General features: G+C 36.2%; 1 protein-coding gene across 6 annotated transcripts; it reads left to right on the top strand.

Moving 5' to 3' along the window:
• On the top strand, positions 12,808-16,363 carry LOC109227271 (septin and tuftelin-interacting protein 1 homolog 1-like). 6 transcript variants are annotated; one of them, XM_019392368.1, is made up of 2 exons: positions 12,808-13,614; positions 13,681-16,363. In XM_019392368.1, exons 1-2 carry the CDS (start codon positions 13,296-13,298, stop codon positions 15,933-15,935), a joined length of 2,574 nt encoding a protein of 857 aa, XP_019247913.1. In that variant the 5' UTR covers positions 12,808-13,295; the 3' UTR covers positions 15,936-16,363. The 6 variants fall into 6 exon arrangements, with proteins under 6 accessions (XP_019247913.1, XP_019247915.1, XP_019247914.1 ...); XM_019392370.1 differs by having other exon boundaries at positions 12,808-13,572; positions 13,639-16,363; XM_019392369.1 differs by having other exon boundaries at positions 12,808-13,562; positions 13,629-16,363.

Genomic DNA, 22,611 nt, shown 5'->3' on the forward strand with positions numbered 1-22,611 from the left:
AACAACAAGAGTAAAAGAGAATACAAAATTAGATTAAATACTCTAATTAATCCCAAATACCCTAAGAGAATAACCTCACAAAATTACTCCATTGAAAGGGTTCACACAAGTATTTTCCGACACTCAACTCTCTTACAAAATACTCTTAATAAACAAAGGAGGAGAAAGAAAGACAAGAGTGAAAAGCTCTTGAATTGGTGTGTCTATAAATGAGGAGAAGCTCCTCTATTTATAGCAAGAAATCCTTGGCCTCTAAGTTTGTTACAATAGATATGATGTCATGGCAAATGTCATGAAAACTTGGTCCCCAAGTTCATTCTTTCGCCATGTATTCTTGTAAATAGGCTGATTCCTATATGAGATGGATCCACTTGAAAAGAAGCCACATTAATGGCCGTGTTACACCATATAAGGGGATGTCTATGTATTTGGCCTTTTATGAATGTTTTGGTCTAATCTCCCTTCATTTTCTGTTTTATTTTTGGTTTTTCTAAAAATACAAAACTAGCTTCTTATGGTGGCTATGTTTGTAACCGCTTGTTATAATTAACAAACTACTATTTTTGCAAATTAAATTCAATATTCCTTGACCCGTGTAGAGAGAAATGTGCTCTTAAACTTAAAAAAGATCAAGTTTGAAACATGACAATTGTAGTTCCTTCATTCAAATAGTAGAAGCAATCAGTAAAATTCATTAAAACCCCTAAATACAGAAAATTTCGAAGAAATGTTCACAAGCTATAATGCGCTAAACACTTTCTAGTTCAGCAAAAAATTACATATAATCCACAAAAGTAGAAACTGGGAAAGGGTCTGTAAACTACCATGGTGAACATACACTAGACTACAAATGCTTGAGCAGTCACACCACAAAGAGAGCTTTAGTAGATAGTAACTATGATTATCGGCAATTGCACGACCTGGCTAGCCATGATTCCATCTCTAAAATTACAATAGAAAAGGACCATTAGTATTTTAAGAACAATATACTAGATTAGAGTTTACTTATGTATATACACCACAGCAAGTAAAAGATGTCTTGCATTTACATATTTAATGTTTATCCACCATAGAAAACAGTAGGCTTTTTAACTCCCCACCGCATATTTAAAATACACTAAGCGACACAGGATTGTAAGTGAGATACAAGTATCACCAATATGAGTTGCTCCTCTAATCGAAGTTTATTAGAACTGAGGTGTGAAAAGGATGACTTGCCATTGAGATGACACACCAAATTTTGTAAGGCCACCATGATGTGATCTCACGTCAAGAAACTTTAAAGCAAGGGATTCATGCACCCTTCGAGAAAACTCCAACAAAAAATAGAAGATTTCATCGAGAAAACTGCTCACAGAGTATAACATGCAACTTTTAGAAGATCCCATAATAAAACCATAGAGAGAAAGAATCATAATAACTCTACGCGTAGAGCATAGACTGGAGTAGCTTTTGTTGGCAGGGTCTTCAATGATCGAAGTATATTGTTAATTTCAGGTTTGTTGTTTGAGAGAGAGCACTTGGTATTAGCCTTAAAATATGTTTCACAATATAGCATATAATGGAGAATAAAAGGGTCATTTTATTATGTAAAATTTATAAATTTGCCTGGGCTTCGTGCGATCATGATTTTTCAAAAACTTAACATGCTAATAATTAATTTTAAAATTATCCTTCTTTTCTATGAGAGAGAAACATTTATAAATAGTATAATTAGATGTGTTTATTTAGATCATATACTTATTTGTAATATATATGAAGTTTTTTTTGGTAATTAAATGATTTTATTTACCAATAGCAATATGTACAAATATTTCTGGAACTGTCATTTCCAGTTGCATTCCCTATTCTACCTTTCTTCTATCCTCCTTTATAGTAATTGTCTAGTTCTTCTATTTTCTTTCGTAACTTTCTATGCTCCGATCCTCTGATTGCTATCTCGATTACAATTTGCCTCACTATCATCTCTACTGATTTCTGCTGGTCTTGGAATATTCTCTTGTTTCTTTCAGACCATATGTGGTACACTGCACATGCCAGTGACAATCTGTAAACTTGAGCTGCTGCACTGCTTCCCTTTGCATTGTTTTCAGCCCATTTGATCTCCCTTTGCCACTCCATTGGAACTCTTCTTATTCCTTGCCAACGTAGTATTTTGCTCTAGATTTCTCCTGTGGTTCGACATTTAAACATTAGATGTTCAATAGACTCTTCTGCTTCATTACATATAGGACAGTTTGTTTCATCTGTAATCCCCCAAGCGTGTAGTCTGCTTCTTGTGAGTAGCTTGTTTTGTATAGCTAGGTTCAGTATAAACATCCACTTTGGAGCTCCTTGAGTGTTGCATGTTAGCCTCCTCCACGTTACCTTTTGATATTGCCCTCGGATTCTATTACCACTTCTTTATGGAAAAGTAGTTCCATTCATTTATTTCTTCCATGCTGGCTCCTGCTTCTTCAATGTATCTTTTTTCTTTGATTATTTTCTGCACCATCCATGAGGCATTCTTTGATTTACCTTCCCATCTTTCCTGCTTCTTCCCATAGTATAGATGGATTCATTGGACCCATAGCTTGTCCTTCTTTTTGCATAAGTTCTATAATAATTTGCAGATGGCAGCCTTGTTCCATGTTTGAATATCCATAACATTGAATCCTCCTGCTGATTTTGGTGAACACACTTTTTCCCATTATATCAAAGCTCTTTTTGAAGCTTCTGTCCCTCCAGTCCACAAGAATGTTCTACATATTGTTTCTATCTTCTTCATTATCTTCTTAGGGATGACAAAGATCTGTGATCAATAGATTTGAATAGAGAATAGGACTGATTTAGTTAGCTGCAACCTGCCTGCATAAGATAAGAACTTTGAAGTCCATGATGTGATCCTGCCTAGTATCTTCTCCAGTAGAGGTTGACATTGTAACAAGGATATCCTCTTAGTGCTGAGTGGTACTCCAAGATACTTGAAAGGCAATTCCCCCCCTGCTAAATCCAGTTACCTGCACTATATGTTCTTGTATATTTTGTGGCACCCCTCCAAAGTAAATGGAGATTTTTGTTGTATTTGCTCTTAGTCCAGATGCCCATGAAAATTCCATGAAACAGTTGTACACCATTTGAATGGAGATGGTATCACCTCTGCTGTATAGTAATAGGTCATCTGCAAACCCCAGCTGAATGATATTTAATTTGTCACACCTAGGATGGAAGTTAAAATCTGGCTCATACCTCAGTGTTTTAAAGCTTCTTGTAAGATACTCCATCCCCAGTACAAATAAGAATGGTGATAATGGATCCCCCTGCCTTAATCCTCTTCTATCTTGAAATGACTCCATTGGTTTTCCATTGATGAGAATGGAATATGAGACAGTTCTTAAGCATACCATAATCTATTTTACAAACTTCTCTGGCATTCCTAGTTGGTTCAGTACTTGCTCTAAGAAGTCCCATTCTATAGAGTCATATGCTTTTTGTAGATCCAGTTTTATCATACTTCTAGGAGATATGCCCTTTCTTCCATACCCTTTTACCAACTCATGACTTAGGATTATATTATCAGTTATCACCCTTCCAGGACAAACCCAGACTGGCTCTTGTCAACTAGATGATCCATCACTCTTTGTAATCTGTTGGTCAGTGTTTTTGATATGATCTTGTATAAGACTGTGCAGCATGAGATGGGCCTGAAATATTTGACAGTTGAAGGGTGTTGGATCTTAGGGATCAAGGTAACAGTTGTAACATTGATAGGTCTGTACATTTCTACTGTGTTGAAAAATTGGAACACTGCCTCAGATACTTCATGCCCTATAATCCCCCATGTCTTCTTAAAGAACTTAGAGTTGAAGCCATCACATCCTGGTGCCTTTTGTTCATCTATTACTTTCAAAGCAAGCTGAATCTCTTCTATAGTAACATCTTCAATTAGCTTTAACTGTTGTCTTCTAGCTAGCATATTGCCCTCTTTCATGATACTTGGTTGAATGGCTGGTATACTATCAGTTGCTGCTCCCATTAGCCCTTTGTAGAATCCTACTATTTCCTTTTCGATTGTTTCCCTTGACTGAATAATTTCTCCAGCTGCAGTTTTCAAGGTTCTGATCTTGTTCTTGTTCACTCTATTCTTCATGCTAGCAAAGAAGAAAGCTGTGTTTTGATCCCCTAGCTTCAGCCACTGGTTTCTAGATTTCTGCTTGTATATGCTTTCCTCAATATTTATCCATTTTTCCAATTGCTTCTTTAGATCTTTCTCTTCTTCAACCTTCTGTGTTGTTGCATTTGTTGTTCCCATTTGGCCTTGTATCTCCTGAATCCTATGCCTTGTATTTCTTACCTTCCTATCAATTGCATTGAATTCTTTTGTGTTCATACTCTTTAGTGCATATCTAACTTCCTTCAGCTTTCTCCAGATGCCAGCCATTCTGCCTGTTTTGGATGTTTTGTTCCATGCTTCCCCTACTATATTTAGAAAATCCTTATGTTCAGCTAGACAGTTGAAGAATCTAAAAGGTTTTGGGACCTTTTGTTCCTCTCCAATCTTGACACACAATGGGGAATGATCTGAAAATAAGGGATCCATGATTACTGCATCTACCTGTGGCATTGTACTTATACATTCAGCATTTATAATTGCCCTGTCAATTCTGCTAAACACATGAGAGTTAGTCCATGTGAATTCCCTGCCCACTGTTTTCATCTCACTCATTCCTGTATCAATTAGGAAGTCATTGAAGTCTTTTATTTCACTCTCCTGAACTGTGCTGCCATTTGTTCTGTCATCTACTGTCCTTATTGCATTGTAGTCTCCCATACATAACCATGGTCTCCTCTGATTATGGTTCCAGCTAGTTAGATCTCTCCATAGGCTTTTCCTTGCCTCCACTGTATGTAGCCCATAAATTGTTGTGAAGTCAAATTCAAGCCTTGTGTCTAATACCATTACCTCCCCATGTATATACTGTGGTTTAGCATCCTTCATGTTGAATCTTATTTCTGCAGGATCCCATATCACCCATACTCTACCTTTCCCTCTTCCATCATAATTTATACACCAATCCCATCTAGGAGCTATTTTTTGGATGATTTTCTTTGAATACTTTTCTTGTACCCTATGCTACTATGATCTTTAATAAACTTCTGTAATTCCTTTTGCTTATATAGCTTATTCATTCCCCTAACATTCCAAGTAGCTAATTACATTGCACTATATTGTTTGTTATCCCAACCTGCACACCTCCCCCATAACTACACTGCCCTCTTTTTTCCTTGCTTAGATTATTAAAGCTTGCTTCAGTTAAAATATAAAATCCATTACCCATTGGTATTTCTCTTGTTGGTGCTGCTTGCGAGTTTTTTGTGGCTGATTTGCCTTTTGCTGCTTGCCATCCTTTGTTTTCTTCCATTGCTTCTTTCACTGTATTCTGCATTTTTTCCCCTTGTTCTGTATGCCCTGCATCTGCTTGGTTCCTTTGCTTCATGTTTCCTTATTTCTCTTGCTCTTTTGGCTTCCATTCTTGCTTCATCTTCATCTGCTTGTTCATCAATACTTGTGGTTGTTTAGCTTGGCAGTTATGTCCCAGCTGTAAGCAAGTACTACAGTTTGTTGGCTTCCAATCGTATACCACAGGTTGATCAAACTGTCTTCCATTTGGATCCTTGACTGTTATCTTTGTTGGTAATGGTTTAGTGATATCCATTTCCACAAGGATTCTAGCATAGAATATCCTTTCCACTCTTGTTGTACATTCATCTGCATATATCAGAATTCCCAAACCACTCCCTATACGGCTCAGTGAATTCATTCCCCAGCAATTCAGTGGCAGATTTGGGAATTTTACCCATAACGGCAGAGTTTTCAACACTTCTTCATTAAAATCGAAATCTGTTGTCCAAGCCTTAGTGATTACTGGTCTATTTTGAATTGTACAAGGTCCTGAGTATAGAACTTCATTCCTCTCTTCTTCATTTTTGAATTTCACAACAAAAAACCCATCATTATGGTAGTACACCTTCGGTTTTGATATAAAATTCCATTGCGATGCAATAAACCTCTCAATTGCTCCAATACTAGGTGTATCTCCTACCACATACATAATAACTGTTGTTTTCCACTTCTCTTCTTCCTTCTCAATTTCTTCTTTTTGCAATTCAATAATTTTTTCACTATTTTGTATCACTGGTGCCACAAACGATAGTCCCATTCCTCTAGCAGCAAACGTGTTACCAGCAACCAAATTTGCCCATGATTTACCTTCGTTGACTCTCTCTGTACTTGCTTCTATCGCGATTGGTTGCTTTTCAGTGTGAATTTCCTCTGCATGTGTTCCATCCTCTTTTTTACTACTTGAATTCTTCGAGTTCTGTAGCTTATCCTGTTGAATTTCAGCTTGCTTTGTCATGAATTGTTCATTCAAGTTCTTAATTGAGCTCACTGTTTCATTGCTTCCCCGCCTTAGGAGTTATCGCCTCCAGATCTCGAGTTTGTGCACCTTGATTTGGAGTTGATTTGTTCGATTCATTGTTTCTGCTCGTTGATGCTATGAAGTCAGCTAGCTGGATCTTTGTGACGATTTTCTTAGGTCTTCCTCGTCCTCCCATGGCTGGTGGCGTATTTTAGTTCTTCACACTAAAATGCGCCGAGAGCATTTAGAGAGAAGGCGGTTATATATATGAAGTTTACTCAAATGAAAAATGTGTGCCTTTAAAGCATAAAAAAATTTAGTTTACAATTAAATTATTGTTTATTATTTTGATTAAAACTCTAATTATTTTTGGTACAATTAAAACTATAATTTTTATAAACTTGAACATATTATATGGAATGTTTATCTCATAAACCAACGTGGCAGAATTTTAACAAAGATGTAAATTAACAGAGTGAGATTTTTTGGCCAAAATTATCCCTTACTAGTTAATTAACCCGCGCTTTGCCCGGTTAAATAAACTTTTCTGCTTTTTAGTTGATATAAAGGAAATAGAAAATGTAAAATACCAAAAATCATAGCCAAGGTTCAATTGGTGTAGAAGGAGTGACAGTTAGTTATTGGCTCAGCAGTTGGTGCCCAATCCGGAGCATAGACAATTGTTTAATTGCTTTTAAAAAGTAAAAATCCAATGCATAATTAAAAATTACATAAAAAACAATCAGACAAAAAAAGTAAATTAAAACGAATAAAGCATTGACTACTTTTTTTAGTAGTTTCGTAATTACAGAATTTTCTCTCAATTTGAGGGAAAAACTTGTCAAAAAGCAGAATTAATTGTATGATTGATAATTGTTCTAATTGTAAATTTTAATAAAAATTGGAATAGGATGTAAAAACGGTTTTATTTAAACTCTGCTGCAAAATGAAGAGGCTCATACTTGCTACTTTGGCCATTTGGCCATTTTTCAGTTATATATTGTGTTTTCGTGGAAGTTTAAGAGGCCAAAAAATTAATGGAAGCTAAACATTGCTAAATGAATTTTACAAAAATCTTGTTCGTATTTTCTCTCCGTTTAGAAATCGAATGCCAATTGCCAAGTGCAACAACTATTAAGCAGGCACATTTAATAAATTGATAAACTTATATAATAAAAATTAGTAATTTCACAGCATTCAGTAACTTCATTGTATTTTAGAATCTTTCTATAGCTTTTACTTCACATTTTAGCCACTAAGCAATGAAAGATATTACAACTAAACAAATATACCATATAGTGAGAGGCTTCACAAGCTTCATGTTAATTGGTTGAGACCATAGTTTTCTTTCTTGTCTTTGTTTTTTCTTTTCTTCTAGTGGTAATCCTATAAAGTCAAATCATAAAGTTGTATTTCTAGATTCACATTGTGCTTGATAGATAACATCAAGACCGTTGCAAAGGGGATAAAATAGCAGATAACTTCTCAAAACCATGAGACTTAATTAGAAGGTTTTCTTGCAACCCCAGGTATCAAAATTCTTATTCAATTTGGTAACTCTAAAATCATTCTGTCTTAGTTATACTATTGTCGGCCTATATCCAAAACAAACATTTTCCTGCCTTCCAATATTAGTTTTCTAACATAAATTTCAATCTAGAAAGTACCTTAATTGTAACAAATAACAGAGCATAAATATTATTTTCAAGAAAAAAAACTCATCTTCAGAGCTTGTAATGTGTAATATCCATATCTGCTTGATTTGAAGAAACTCTTGAGAAAAACTACTCATCTTTAAGATATAATTATACGTAACTGATTTTCAAGTTTTTCTTTAATTGTAACTTATAAGAAATAAAGTTTGTTCACTTTCAAACAATCCTCCATATGGATATATATCTTCTTCTGCATCATTCTTATCACTATTAACAATGTTATAATGTTGCAATCCCGCATCTCGTTGAATATAATTTCTCGACAATTCCGTTATGACGATATTTTAATTCATGGAAGTCTATAATCCTCAATCAATCAATAAGTATAAAAAAGGCAGCATGATTTTTTTAGTTTGTTGGCACTTCACATTGAATCGGTGGCATGAATAAAAGCCTTTATGGTTGGAACTTGGAAGAGAGGGAGGTTACTATGGTAACAAAAGTGGCAGAAATGAGGAAGATTATGCAATAAAGGTAACTTCTGAAAACAATGGGGAAATGGGTGCGTGGAGTCAATGGAGGTTACAATTCTGTTGTCATTCTCTCTTTGATGATATTATTTAAAGAAGAAAATCAATTAATGGAATATTTCTTTAAAGGTTGTGGCTGTTCACCACTTAACCGTTGTTTGATTCCATTTTTAAACGGCACTTAATTAAAGAAATAGGGGCAAAAAGTCAAAAAATTCTAAGAAAAGAAAAATATGAATTCTGCTCAAGGAGATTGCCAATTCATATTTTTCTTTTCTTACACTTTTTTGACTTTTTCCCCGTATCTCTTTAATTAAGTCAAACAACGGTTAAGTAGTTAACAGTCGCAACCTTTAAAGAAATATTCTATTAATCGGTTTCCTTCTTTAAATAATATCATCAAAGAGAGAATGACAACATGCCTCATCAGTTTCGTTATTAGTTGTAGGTAGTAAATAATTTTTTTTGTATTAAAATTAGGAAAAAAAATCTCAAAAATCTAAAAAAAAAAGATAAATATAAAAGTTGGCCATATAAGGATGCCACATCAGCTGGCCAATTCCTAGCTTTATTTGTTTATATAGATGTTTGAAAGTAGACTCAATATTATCCTTCAAATATGGACCTGAGCACTATTTGTCCTTTAAGTTTGCAAAATCTGGGCACAAATAGTACAACTAACAGAATGAGGTTAAAATTAAAGGAAGAATTCCACGTGACTTGCACGCGAGAAGTTTCAAAAGCCCCTGCCTCTGTTTTCTCCCCTTCAGCACGTTCCCCGTCTTTGTTTTGTCCCTGCGAGCATGTCAAACGCCTCCATCAAGGTGGCACAGAGCCACAGATTTAGGCAAAGGCAAAATATTACAAATGTCCTCAAGTTTTAGCTTGCCGCTTTCGGCATGTGTTTCCAGCTATAGGTGCAACTTAGTTTCAACAGAGACGGGTAACATACTCGAAGTGGAGCAATCAGAGCCAACTTACTGTTGAATCATAGATTGCCAATTTGTAGTTGCGTGTTATCGATGTTGAAGATCCCTACCCTAGAAAATAACTAAAATTTCAGTACATGGCTTACCCTTTAGTAGTTGGTAAAGCACGTTCTTATTGGCTGCGAACTCATACATACAAGATAATTTGAGGAAGATTCTGCAAATTAAAACTTACATAATATCAGAAAAATTTAAGATACATTTGAGGATGTTTTAAGGAGAAATCGGGGAAGTTCGTTACATAGATGATAGATCTCGAGATTGAAATTTTTGAATTTTTTTATATAGAATTTAATTTTTATCCCATAAATCACAATTGTTCCTCCTTTTTCTATTATATAGAAGAGAGGAGAGGAGGTCGACCAAGGCATTATGGCCATTTCAAAAATATAACTACATTGTGTGCTTGTATAGTAGGCTCAAAAACATGGTTGTGGGTTCCTCCTAATGACTGAAAATCAAAAGTAACGTGACCCTAAGCTATTGAACTCTTCAGACGGATTCCACTTCCCATTCAATCTTAACTATCTTCTTTAAATGCACTACTAGACTACTGTTACTTTGTCATTTGTTTGAAAGTAGATTGCTTCTCAGTTCTCTTTCACTGTTTAAAAAATATTTTTTCAATAAGTATTTTTAACTAGAAAATTTATCTATTAGGTAATTTTATAATTTAAACGTTCATTTGATTAAAAACATACTATAGTAACATATATTTATATATAATAAATCCATTATCTCCTTAAGAAAAATTATTTCATTTGTTTTATTTACTGAATATTTTTGGTAAAGAATATTAAAAAAAAGTGACAATAATTTATGTAGATTTTTATTAAGATATTCTTATATTAATATCAATTGATATCATTTTATACAAATTCTCATTAAATTGCAATTTCAATTGGAACACTCTATAGAATCAGGGAAAAAAAATTAAGAATAAAACATAGTTTCAAGTCCCCTTTTTATTAAACAATACTGAGGTTTGTTCAAATTATATAAAAATAATTTCCTCTATAAAATATGATTTTAGAATAATCTAAACAAAAAATTAAGATAACAACTTGGAGAATTTTTTTCTTTATTATATATTAGGCAGCATGAGAGGTATCATTATGCAGGATTATACTTCTCCCTCGATGATCAAAGTTAGTTGGGTACTTCCTCTATGTTTAATAGAGAATTCAACACTATATAAACTTCAAAATACATAAATATAAAATTAACTATTTTTAAAAAATGTTCAACAAATAATTATAGCAAAGAAAGTGGTACTACACCCTAGAGTATCTCAATCATATCATATGAAACTAGAAAAAAGCTGTAATGCTTCAATTTAAGGTCAATTTTATTAGTATTAAGAGTGATCGAAAAAATTATTTATGTTTAATGCATTATTAGATATGCCTTTAAACTGGAATAAAATACACATTTACTTATTATTATTATTATTATTATTATTCAATAATTCAAAATCACTATTATTATTTCAATAACAGAAAAAAATTGCATAAACTATTTGGAAATAAAATGTAATATTGTACTATTCAAATTTTGATTAATATAAAAAGAAAAAGCAATACATTAACACAATTGAAAATACTAAAAGAGTACAGCTATATATATTATTCAATTTAAATAAGGAGAAAGTACACCGCAACTTATTTTTCGACTGACTTTTTAATCATTTTCTTAGGGAAAATGCATAAGTATCCCCTGACCTATACCCGGATTTCCAACTACACGCTTTTTCTTTGCGGGAATCCTATTACCCCCCCAAACTTATTTTAAATGGAATTATTTGCACCCTTAACGCTGACGTGGCAGAGTGTGTGTATTTCGCTCTCCCAAAGGAGAGTGAGAAGCAAGAAAAAACGATTTTCAGATTATTTTTTATTATTTTTTACCATTTTTCCTACTGTTTTTTCCTTTTCCTTTTTCTTTGTCTTTTTTCTTTTACTTTTTTTTTTCGTTTCTTCTCTAATTCCGGCAGATATTCATTCACTGGGGACTTTATCTAACCGTTTTTCTTTCATTTTTTCTTTTTACACACAAATTAAACTCTCAAAAAGAACTATTCATAAGCAAAGCATAATACACTCGGATTTGGGGAAAAAAATCATCATCGGAAAATCTTCCCACCGGAAAAAAAATGATGTATTGAAATTTTAACTGAAAAAAGTTTTCTCAGCTTATATTCATTTTTATTTCTTTTCCTCTTCCTCCCACACATAAATTATACTTTCAAGAAAAATTTATATATATATATATATATATATATATAAAACAAAACACACTTAGATCGGGATAAAAGTCTATCGCCGGAAAAAAAAAGTTTGCCGGAAAAATGGTGTTTGTGAAATTCCGACGATCACCATTTTATGCCGCCGGTAACCAAAACAAAAAAAAAAAAGAATGAAATAACCAAAAAAAAAATGAGAATAATAAGAAATAAGAAAAAAGGACAAGAAAAAGAAAAAAGAATAAAAAAAGTACTAAAATACATGTGGGGGCGCGTGTAGCTCACCACTTGCTAAGAGTTTGGTTGTCAACGTTAATGGTGCAAATAATTACATTTAAAATAAGTTTAGGGGGTAATAGGATTCCTGCAAAGAAAAAGTGTGTAGTTGGGAATCCGGGTATAGATTAGGGGGTACTTATGCATTTTCCCCATTTTCTTATAATCAATATTAAGTTTGGTGTGGCGGAACTATTTTTTAAATAAAAGAGTGCACAACCTATGTAGAAATTTTAACTTGTACTTGAAGTATTTTATAATCTTTGTTATAATAAAGTGTCATATTTCAACAAGTATTACAAAGTGATTGTTATCGTAATACGACTTCAGAAAAATTAAAATACACATAACGGAAAAGATAAAAAACAATACAGGTAAACATGATTCTATACGTTATCACACAAAAACTTATTTTCTTTCTTCTTTTCTTAAATATGAATAAGGTGTGTAATTAGCAATAGATCAAGAAATATTAAAAGGAAGACAATATGAAAAATGAGGGGCTTTTTTTGAGTTTTAGCCCGTGCCAAAATTACATTCGGTAGCCGAAAAAAATGTATAAAATTTGCATAATTTTTATATATAACATACAAAATATATATATATATTCGATTAGTGTTTTAAGAATAGCTATAGAATATCATTTTCCTGAAAAAGAACAATATTGAGTCTACTTGTCAAACATAAGGGATAATTTTTGCCAAAAACTAAACAAAGTGGTCAATTCCTAATTAGTCTCTAATTAGTCTTCTTCTTCATCCGTTCTTCTCTGCTTCTTTCCTTCTCCCAACAAAACCTTTTACATGTCTCTGTTTTTCCCCAGTACAACACGACCCATTGGAGCCCTTACCAATAAGCCTCAGTCCAGTAGTCCACCACCCATCTTCAGCTTCTCTGCCCTAAAAAAACACAGGAGCTCTTGATTTCAGAAACCTAAACTTGCAGCATGAACAAAAAGTTTCAAAGGAGACAAAAGGACTAATACAAGTTACTACATAGCAGCGAAATTGAAGGTATTTCGTTTCCCATCTCTTCAAATCTTTACTTAGGGAAATCAATTCTCACAATTGCCGTGTCCGAGCAACTTAGGTTTTGCCTCATTCAGGGCTTCCACTAAGATTTGTCTCTGATTTTTAATTTCCAGTATAGAGATCATTGTTTTGTAGGTGGTCTTTACACTGTATAATCTGCAGCTCCCCCACATGGATGATCATCAGGAAATGGAAAGGTTTGGGGTGGAGAACGATTTTGAAGATGGTCAGTGGATCGGTGGTGAGTTCTACTACCGGAAGCGCAAAGAAAAGAAGCATGTTCAAACCAAGGATGATGTCCTCTATGGTGTTTTTGCTTCCGACGATAGTGACTCTGACTACCAGGGATCCTCCAAGAAGCGGAAAAAATGCCTTTCCACCAAGGCTGACCTCACCAAACCTGTCAACTTTGTTTCAACTGGAACTGTCATGCCCGACCAAGAAATAGATCGCAATTTCAAAGAGGAGAAAATGTCCGAAGCGAGCAAAGGTTTGGGATCCGACCAAGAAATAGATCGCAATTTCAAAGAGGAGAAAATGTCCGAAGCGAGCAAAGGTTTGGGATCTGGAGCATCTGTTGGCCTTGGATTTGGTACTAGTTCCTCGAAGAATATTGCTGCTGATGAATACACCAAAACACAGGCCCAGGTTGAAATTGAAGAGGAAAACTTTCTGCCCACTGCTTTTGGGAGGAAGATTAAAGAAGGTGCCCTAAGACGTGAGAAGGAAAGGGAAAAGGAGAAGTCTATGTTGGCCAAGAAATCTTCTGAATCAGGGAGAAGGGAACCTGGTGGCGATGTTGGTGGCTTTGAGAAGCATACCAAGGGGATTGGGATGAAGTTGCTTGAGAAGATGGGTTATAAGGGAGGTGGTTTGGGAAAAAATGAGCAGGGAATTTTGGCTCCGGTCGAGGCAAAGCTTAGGCCCAAGAATATGGGAATGGGCTTCAACGACTATAAGGAGACTAGTGCACCAACTCTTCAAGAATCAGAGGGAAAGCCTGTTGCTCGTCCTGCTCAACCTGTGGAAGGCCACTCAAAAGAGAAGCTTTGGTCAAAGCAAGCTAAAAAACTGAAGAAGGTTTACATTACAGCTGAAGAGTTGTTAGCCAAAAAGCAGGAGCTGGGCCTGGAAGTTGTTCAGAAGGTCTTTGATATGAGGGGTCCACAGGTTCGAGTCTTGGCGAATCTGGAGAACTTGAACGCCGAAGATAAAGCAAGGGAAAATGATGTTCCAATGCCTGAACTTCAGCATAATATTAGGTTGATTGTGGATTTGGCGGAACTTGACATACAGAAAATTGACAGTGATTTAAGAAATGAGAGAGAAACAGTTGTTGCTTTGCAGAAGGAGAAGGAGAAGTTCCAAGCTGAGGCAGCTCGCCAGAAAAGGCAGCTTGATAATATGGAAGAGATTGTCAGTGTATTGGACCGGATTGGGCAAGAGAGCTCATCTGGTACTCTGACCCTAGACTCCCTTGCAGCAGCATTTGCAGAATTGCAGCAGCAGTATTCTGAGGAATATAAACTCTGCAACTTGTCAAGCATAGCATGCTCATATGCTCAGCCTTTATTTATACGTGTTTTTCAAGGATGGGATCCACTTCAAACTCCAACACATGGAATGGAGGTGGTTTCCAGATGGAAGTATCTTTTGCAAGGGGATGACATTTTTACTATCTCTGATGCTGCATCTCCTTATACTCAAATATTCATGGAAGTTGTTTTCCCTGCCATTAGAATATCCGGCACCAATACCTGGCAGGCAAGGGACCCTGAACCAATGCTTCGGTTTTTGGAGTCCTGGGAGAAGCTGTTGCCTCGTGCAGTTCTTCAGACAATACTGGAAAACATTGTCTTGCCCAAGTTATCAGCTGCTGTGGACTCCTGGGATCCACGTCGAGAAACAATTCCAATCCATTCCTGGGTTCATCCATGGCTGCCCTTATTGGGTCAAAGGTTGGAAAGCTGCTATCACACTATACGTAACAGATTGGAAAGTGTACTGCATGCGTGGCACCCAAGTGATATGTCTGCGTACTACATATTGTCTCCTTGGAAGACTGTGTTTGATACAATTAACTGGGAAAAACTGATGGTCAGGTTTATTGTTCCAAAGTTGTTAAATGTAATGCATGAATTCCAAATAAATCCAGCAAATCAGAACCTTGATCAGTTCTATTGGGTCCGTACTTGGGCTACTGCTATTCCCATCCATCACATGCTTCCAATACTGGATATATTCTTCAACAAGTGGGAAGTAGTTTTGTACCACTGGTTATGCTCAAAAAACCCGAACTTTGAAGAAGTGACAAAATGGTATTTGGGTTGGAAGGAACTTATTCCACCTGAACTTCTGGCAAATGAACACGTTCGCTATCGACTTAATGTCGGTCTAGACATGATGAACCAGGCTGTTGAAGGCTCAGAGGTGGCTGAACCTGGTTTGAGGGAGAACATAAGTTATCTTAGGGTTCTTGAACAAAGGCAGTTTGAGACTCAGAAAAAAGCAGCAGCGCAATCTCAATCCCGTCCTTCTGTGGGCTTGAACAGTGGAATCCAAATGGACGGTACAGGTGGCGGGGATGAGATGAATTTGAAAAGAGTTATTGAAGTTTATGCACAACAGAATGATTTGTTGTTTCAGCTTAAGCCCGGGCGAATGCAAGATGGTCATCAGATATATGGTTTTGGTAAAATCAGCATTATTATAGATTCTCTCAATCAGAAGGTATTTGCACAAGTAGAGGACAGGTGGTCTTTGGTGTCACTTGAGCAACTGTTGGACCTGCAAAAGTTAAAGAGCCGATAAGCATCTTAAGTTCTTGAATTTCTCAGTACGAAAGCAACTCCAAGTTTTCTTAAACTAATGTGTAGGCTTCACGTACCTTTCTGCACTGAGATCTTTCATTGTGCTGCAGCAAGTCATGAGAAGATGAAGTGCTTCTTTTCTCCCTAGTGGCATTTTACTGCTTCTTTAGTGAGATTTTAAGTTGTAAGTTTCCGTCGTCCTACATTGGCATTTGGCAAAATCACTAGAAATGAGAGAGACGTGAGTGTCAGTCTTTCTGGCTCAGATAGCAGCCCTTCAATTTTTTTACATAGATTTCATATTGTATTTCTTCGTGAGTTTCTTTATATAGAAGCACTAGATGTTCAATATCTATTTAATTATATAAATGTTAATCCTAACTTATATTTTCCTATTTTTATATAGAAGCACTAGATGTTCAATATGTATTTAATTATATAAATGTTAATCCTAACTTATATTTTCCTATCAACACTTAGTGTTCAGCCATATTGTAACTGTTTCATAGATTTGTTTTGATCGGCCGCAAATCTGTTTTATTCTGTGGAGGCTAAAGGCGGGTTGACTTAGAAGTAATGATGATTGAATGCAATTTAAGTCTTATCTGATGCAAACCAGAGAAGAATGGTGCTTATTATCTGTGAATAGTTGATGCATGCGGGCTTGTACTGGTAAAAAAGAAAATAAAAAGAGAGAAACTAAGGAATGCATCAGAGGCTGTTGAGAAAATTCCATTCTTCAATTAGGACAGCTGCTCCTTAGACTTAGAGAAAGATTAATGGATAGGAGATTTGCGAAAGATTAGAAGGAGCTCTTACTCAAGCTAACTTTCACCAGTTGATGATATATAATCAAAAGAGAAGAAATAGACTTCCTGCTCAGTATGATATGAATATTAAAGTGCTGCAGCAGAGCCTATGCAATTCAATTCAATCTCTGCTGGCTGCTTCAGTATCTGACGGTCTAATCTCTGCTATTAACTTGGGTGTGTGATGGAGTTATTAGGGTTCAATAGAGTTAGAGCTTTGCACAATTCACTTTCCTCTGTACGATCTTTCTCCTTTTTTTTGGGTCAAAGCTACCAAGTGTTGGTTGGGTAGGTTTGGGCTGACCCCAACCTGTTCATTTCATTCAGCAGAAGTACAAGGAGGTAGGATGTACAATCATTCTAATCTTAACTTTTTCTTACTGTTCTAGATTTTTAATTTGTTCCTAAAAAATTTTTAAGTTTAAATTTGTGTATAGTATCTAAAAGTTCCAGTGGTGCAAGGTTGCCGTTTTGGTCCCTCAATTATTAGTCCTACTACAGATAAATGTTTCAAGATTCAGTGTTTTTAATTATTATATCATGAGATTACTCATTTTATGCCTTGGAGAATTTTTAGTACCTTTTGTTTTATGATTGTAACACCCCGTAAATTCGACCTAGGTATGAATGAGTTAAAGGAGTAGTAAGGTTATATTTTGGACATGTGAAGTCCCATCGGGATGATTATGAGTGGAATAGTTGTTTCAAAATTAAGATGGAAAGTGAGGTGCATAAGATTTGACAAAATCGACTAAGTTTGCAGAAGGTCTGTCTTCCATCAAGTTTTAGTGAAAATGTGTAAGGAATTGGGGAAAACACAAAGCATGAAAGTTGTAGGTCTTTGAAATAGCTTTCCAACGATATATTATGGAGCCCGAACGGATCTCTGTGCAAAACGTTATGTGCGTTTTACGGAACAGTACGCGCATGCGCGCCAGTAGCGCGCCCAGTAGCGCGGCCGCGCTAATTTTGAGGCAGTGTTACTGCTATTTAGCGCGGTCACTAGCGGGCAAGCCTCCAGTAGCGCGGGCGCGCTAGTGGGGGGTCGTTTTAAAGCTATATCGTCCCCCACAGCCCCAAAACATAAAAACATGCTCTAGAAAGGGGAACTCTCAAAAACCTAACTCCTTAAGGGTCCTTCCACCATCCAAGGTAAGTTCTAATGGTGATTCTAAGTTAATTTCAATTTTCCAACATCTTATTAACATGGTAAACCCTCCATATCATTAGATATTCGATTGGGACATCGTTGTTGAGAGAAGGAACCCTAGAACTCGAATTCAAGGAGATTGAACGTCAAAAAGGTAATATCTTCACCCTCTAATTGATTCTATCATTGGTTTGATGATTATAAACCCTAGTGCATGAGATATGAGTAGATGGGTTTGATAGAAAAGCATGAACGATTATAGGGTTGGGGTGTTGAGTGTTGATTATTGGTTAAGAGTGTTGTTTACCTTATGGGTGATGGAGAATAATGTTGATTATAACCATTTGAGACTTTAGAATTTATCTNTTTGGTCTAAAGGGGTGATGTGAAAATTTTCAGTAAGTCTAGTTAGAGATTTGACACCCAAATAGTTAGCATGGAATATGAAAAAGAAAATCATTTTTTGGTAATAAGGAAATTGTATAATTACCACAAGGAATAAGTCTAGCATGTGTAAGGAACGCAAAGTGAGTAGAATGATCACCGAGCTTAGTTATTGGTGATAAAGTGATCACAGAAAAGCTATAAAATCATGCCCAGTTATGTATTACGAGGGCAATTCCATTGCACGAGACCCTTCCGAGTAGTTGTCAGAGGCTTAGCTCACAGCAAGACTATAAGTGTTTTCAGGAAGTGCTTAGGAAGATAATCAAGTGTGGGAAGTATAGCTCATGAATTAGGTAGACAAAGGAACTATGTTGAAAGAAGTTAACTGCTTAGCCAAGGTAGGAGTTCGACTTTCGGACACCAAAGATGGTGGAGTTGATGTCTAGAACAGGACCTGTTCCTCCTTAGTAGCCGAAGTGAAGGAGAAACGGTTTGATTATCCCTACTTGTTGTAGCTGAAAGAGGGGATTCACATGCATAACATATGGCTTTTGAACAAGGGGGAGATGATGGTACCTTGACGTACCAGGATAGATTGTGTGTTCTAACCATAGATGGACTTAGCAAGGGAGGAAGATGATAGAAGTCCATATGTCCAGGTATTCTATCCACCCAGGTTCCCCAAACATGTATCATAATCTCCAGGAGACTTATTGGTGGGACGACATGAAAAATAAGGTTGCATACTTTGTGGCCAAGTGTCTGAATTATCAGCAAGTGAAAGTCGAGCAGCAGAAAACCAAGTGTTTATCTCAGAACACACACATCCTTTAGTGAAGATGGTAAATATGGACCTTATAATAGGATTATCTTGCTCAGTTTGAAAACATGATTTTTATGGCTGAAGGTGTAGATCACCAATTGGTTGGTCTAAAGTTGGCGAAAGGGAGTGATGGGACCAAATTTGGTCTATCAGGCTATAGAGAAAGTTAAGTGGATTCAAGAGCATTTGAAGACAACTCAGAGCCGCCAAAAATCCTATTCGAATGTGCGACATAGAGACCTAGAGTTTCAAGTTGATGATTGGGTATTTCTGAAAGTGTCGCTTGTGAAAAACGTTATGAGATTTGGGAAGAAGGGGAAGCATAGTCCCTGCTATATTGGGCCATATAGATTCTTGCGAAGGATCGGTCAATTAGATTATGAGTTGGAGTTGCCACCAGAATTAGCGGTGGTACAACCAGTATTTCACGTATCATGTTATAACATTCAAGTTTTCAGTACTCAGATATTCATGTCAGTTCAGTACTCAGATACTCATGTCAGTTCAATACTCAAATACTCATGTCAGTTCAGTACTCAGATACTAATGCCAGCTCAATACTCAGCTACTCATGTTGGTCCAATACTTAGACATTCATGCCAGCTTAATATTCAGATTACTCAAATATTCAAGTCAGTTCAATACTCAGCTACTCATGTCAGTCCAATACTTAGATATTCATGCCAACTTAGTACTCTGATATTGATGTTAGTTCAAGTCTCAAATATCCGTGCCAATTCAATATTCGAATATCCATGTTAGTTCTGTATTCATGTATCCATGGCAGACCAATATTCAGTCAATGCAGCAGTCATTAAGTTCAGCATATCAACAGTTCAGTAATCATGTATTCATTCAGTTTAGTATGCAAGTGTTACTGAAAGTTCATGTTTGCACCAGACTCGTTTAAGATCCGGAGTTAGCAGAAGTTACAGTCAAGACAATCATTCGAGGACGAATGATCCCAAGGGGGAGATAATGTAACACCCCGTAAATTCGACCTAGGTATGAATGAGTTAAAGGAGTAGTAAGGTTATATTTTAGACATGTGAAGTCCCATCGGGATGATTATGGGTGGAATAGTTGTTTCAAAATTAAGATGGAAAGTGAGGTGCATAAGATTTGACAAAATCGACTAAGTTTGCAGAAGGTCTGTCTTCCATCAAGTTTTAGTGAAAATGTGTAAGGAATTGGGGAAAACACAAAGCATGAAAGTTGTAGGTCTTTGAAATAGCTTTCCAACGATATATTATGGAGCCCAAACGGATCTCTGTGCAAAACGTTATGTGCGTTTTACGGAACAGTACGCGCATGCGCTCCCGGTAGCGCGGCCGCGCTAATTTTGAGGCTGTGTTACTGCCATTTAGCGCGGTCACTAGCGCGGGCAAGCCTCCAGTAGCGCGGGCGCGCTAGTGGGGGGTCGTTTTAAAGCTATATTTCGTCCCCCACAGCCCCAAAACATAAAAACATGCTCTAGAAAGGGGAACTCTCAAAAACCTAACTCCTTAAAGGTCCTTCCACCATCCAAGGTAATATCTAATGGTGATTCTAAGTTAATTTCAATTTTCCAACATCTTATTAACATGGGTAAACCTTCATATCATTAGATATTCGATTGGGACATCGTTGTTGAGAGAAGGAACCCTAGAACACGAATTCAAGGAGATTGAACGTCAAAAAGGTAATATCTTCACCCTCTAATTGATTCTATCATTGGTTTGATGATTATAAACCCTAGTGCATGAGATATGAGTTGATGGGTTTGATAGAAAAGCATGAACGATTATAGGGTTGGGGTGTTGAGTGTTGATTATTGGTTAAGAGTGTTGTTTACCTTATGGGTGATGAAGAATAATGTTGATTATAACCATTTGAGACTTTACAATTTATCTAGGATCAAGAGAATGGCTTGTTGGGTGTAGAAACACCATTAATAAGGACCATGAAGCTTTATGTCACCAAGTGTTTGAGAAAATGTTTAAGTGACTAAAACATGAGAATTTATGCTAATATGGAATCTCTTTGACTTGTATTGATATAGATTAAAGTTGAAAGGGTTGGCGAAGGTTGTATTACACTCAAGAGCAGGAAGTTAAGGTATGTGAGGCTAACTCTCTGTGTTTGGGAATTTTAATGATTCTCCCTACACTACGTTTCTTTTACGACGTTACCAATTGCCTCAGAAATATAGTTAAGCCTAGTTCCTTGAATAGTTGTAGAACTTCTATTCTCTAGCTTCATAACTCGCCCATGACTTTCATTCTGAACGTTGTGAGCTCAGTGCGTATTCAAATTAGAATTGGGTTTGATGCCCCCGAGTCTTAGTACAGATTACTCAGTATGCCATAAACAGTTGAAGTTTCAGTGTTCATAATCAGTTCAAGAATACATGTCTCAGTCTAGTCCTATTCAGTATTCCAGTATTATGTAACTCAATGTGATCCAGTATTCCAGTATCATGTAACTCAGTGTGATTCAGTATTTCACTATCATGTTTGCAGTATGATTCTCAGTTCCTGATTTTAAATCCGTGAATGTTGAACACCTATATTTGGGCCTGAGGCCGCAGCTAATGCTTTATGCATCTTTGGGCCTGAGGCCGCAGTTTATGCTTTATGCATTTTGGACCTGAGGTCGCAGTTATGTATACGTATACTTGGGCCCGAGGCCGCAGCTTGTGCACATATATATATATATATATATATTGGGCCTGAGGCCGCAGTTTAATATTCAGATAAACAGGTTGTTCATCATTCAGAAGAGGGAGTATTCATATCCTTACTTCCTTTATTCAGTTCAATTATCAGTTATCAGTTATCAGTTCAGTTATCAGTTCAGTTATCAGTTCAGTCATCAGTTCAGTCATCAGTTATTAGTTATTAGTTATCATTTCAGTTTGAATAGTTATCATTTCAGTTATCAATTATAAATTCCCAGTTATCAGCTTAGTTTCAATTTCAGCAGTTATAATTCTTTCTTTCAGTTGCTTTACATACCAGTACAATTCAAATGTACTGACGTCCCTTTTGCCCGGGGCCTGCATCTCACGATGCAGGTAATGATTTACAGGTTGAAGATTCAGAGGGCTAGGATTTCCATACCAGCTGTTTGGTGATCCCAGTTCTTTCGGGGCTTTATCATTACTATACGGTCTTTCAGTATTTACAGGCAGTCAGTGTTTTTAGTACTTTATTAGAGGCTTCATAGACTAGAGTAACAGTTAGACAGAGTCTCAGACTTTTCATGTTAAGCCATGTTGGCTACAAATATGTTCCAAAATTGTATTAGTATTTCCGCACTTTGATTTATATCATCCAGACTTTCAGTATATCAGCATTTGTTAGTTTATCTTCCGTATTCTGTATGTTATGATATCACATGTTGATTCAGCTAGCCAGTTGGTTCGCTCGGTCACATGTAGTCAGGCACCGAGTGGCGTGTTACGTCCAGGCCCAGGTTCGGGGCGTGACAATGATAATATCTTTTGCATTTGCAGAAATTTGGTAAT

Source organism: Nicotiana attenuata, chromosome 6 (assembly GCF_001879085.1).
Source record: "Nicotiana attenuata strain UT chromosome 6, NIATTr2, whole genome shotgun sequence".
Classification (NCBI taxonomy): domain Eukaryota; kingdom Viridiplantae; phylum Streptophyta; class Magnoliopsida; order Solanales; family Solanaceae; genus Nicotiana; species Nicotiana attenuata.

What these genes read in the sequence shown, in the direction of transcription:
- LOC109227271 (XM_019392364.1), top strand. Translation starts at nt 13,296, where the DNA reads ATGGATGATCATCAGGAAATGGAAAGGTTTGGGGTGGAGAACGATTTT.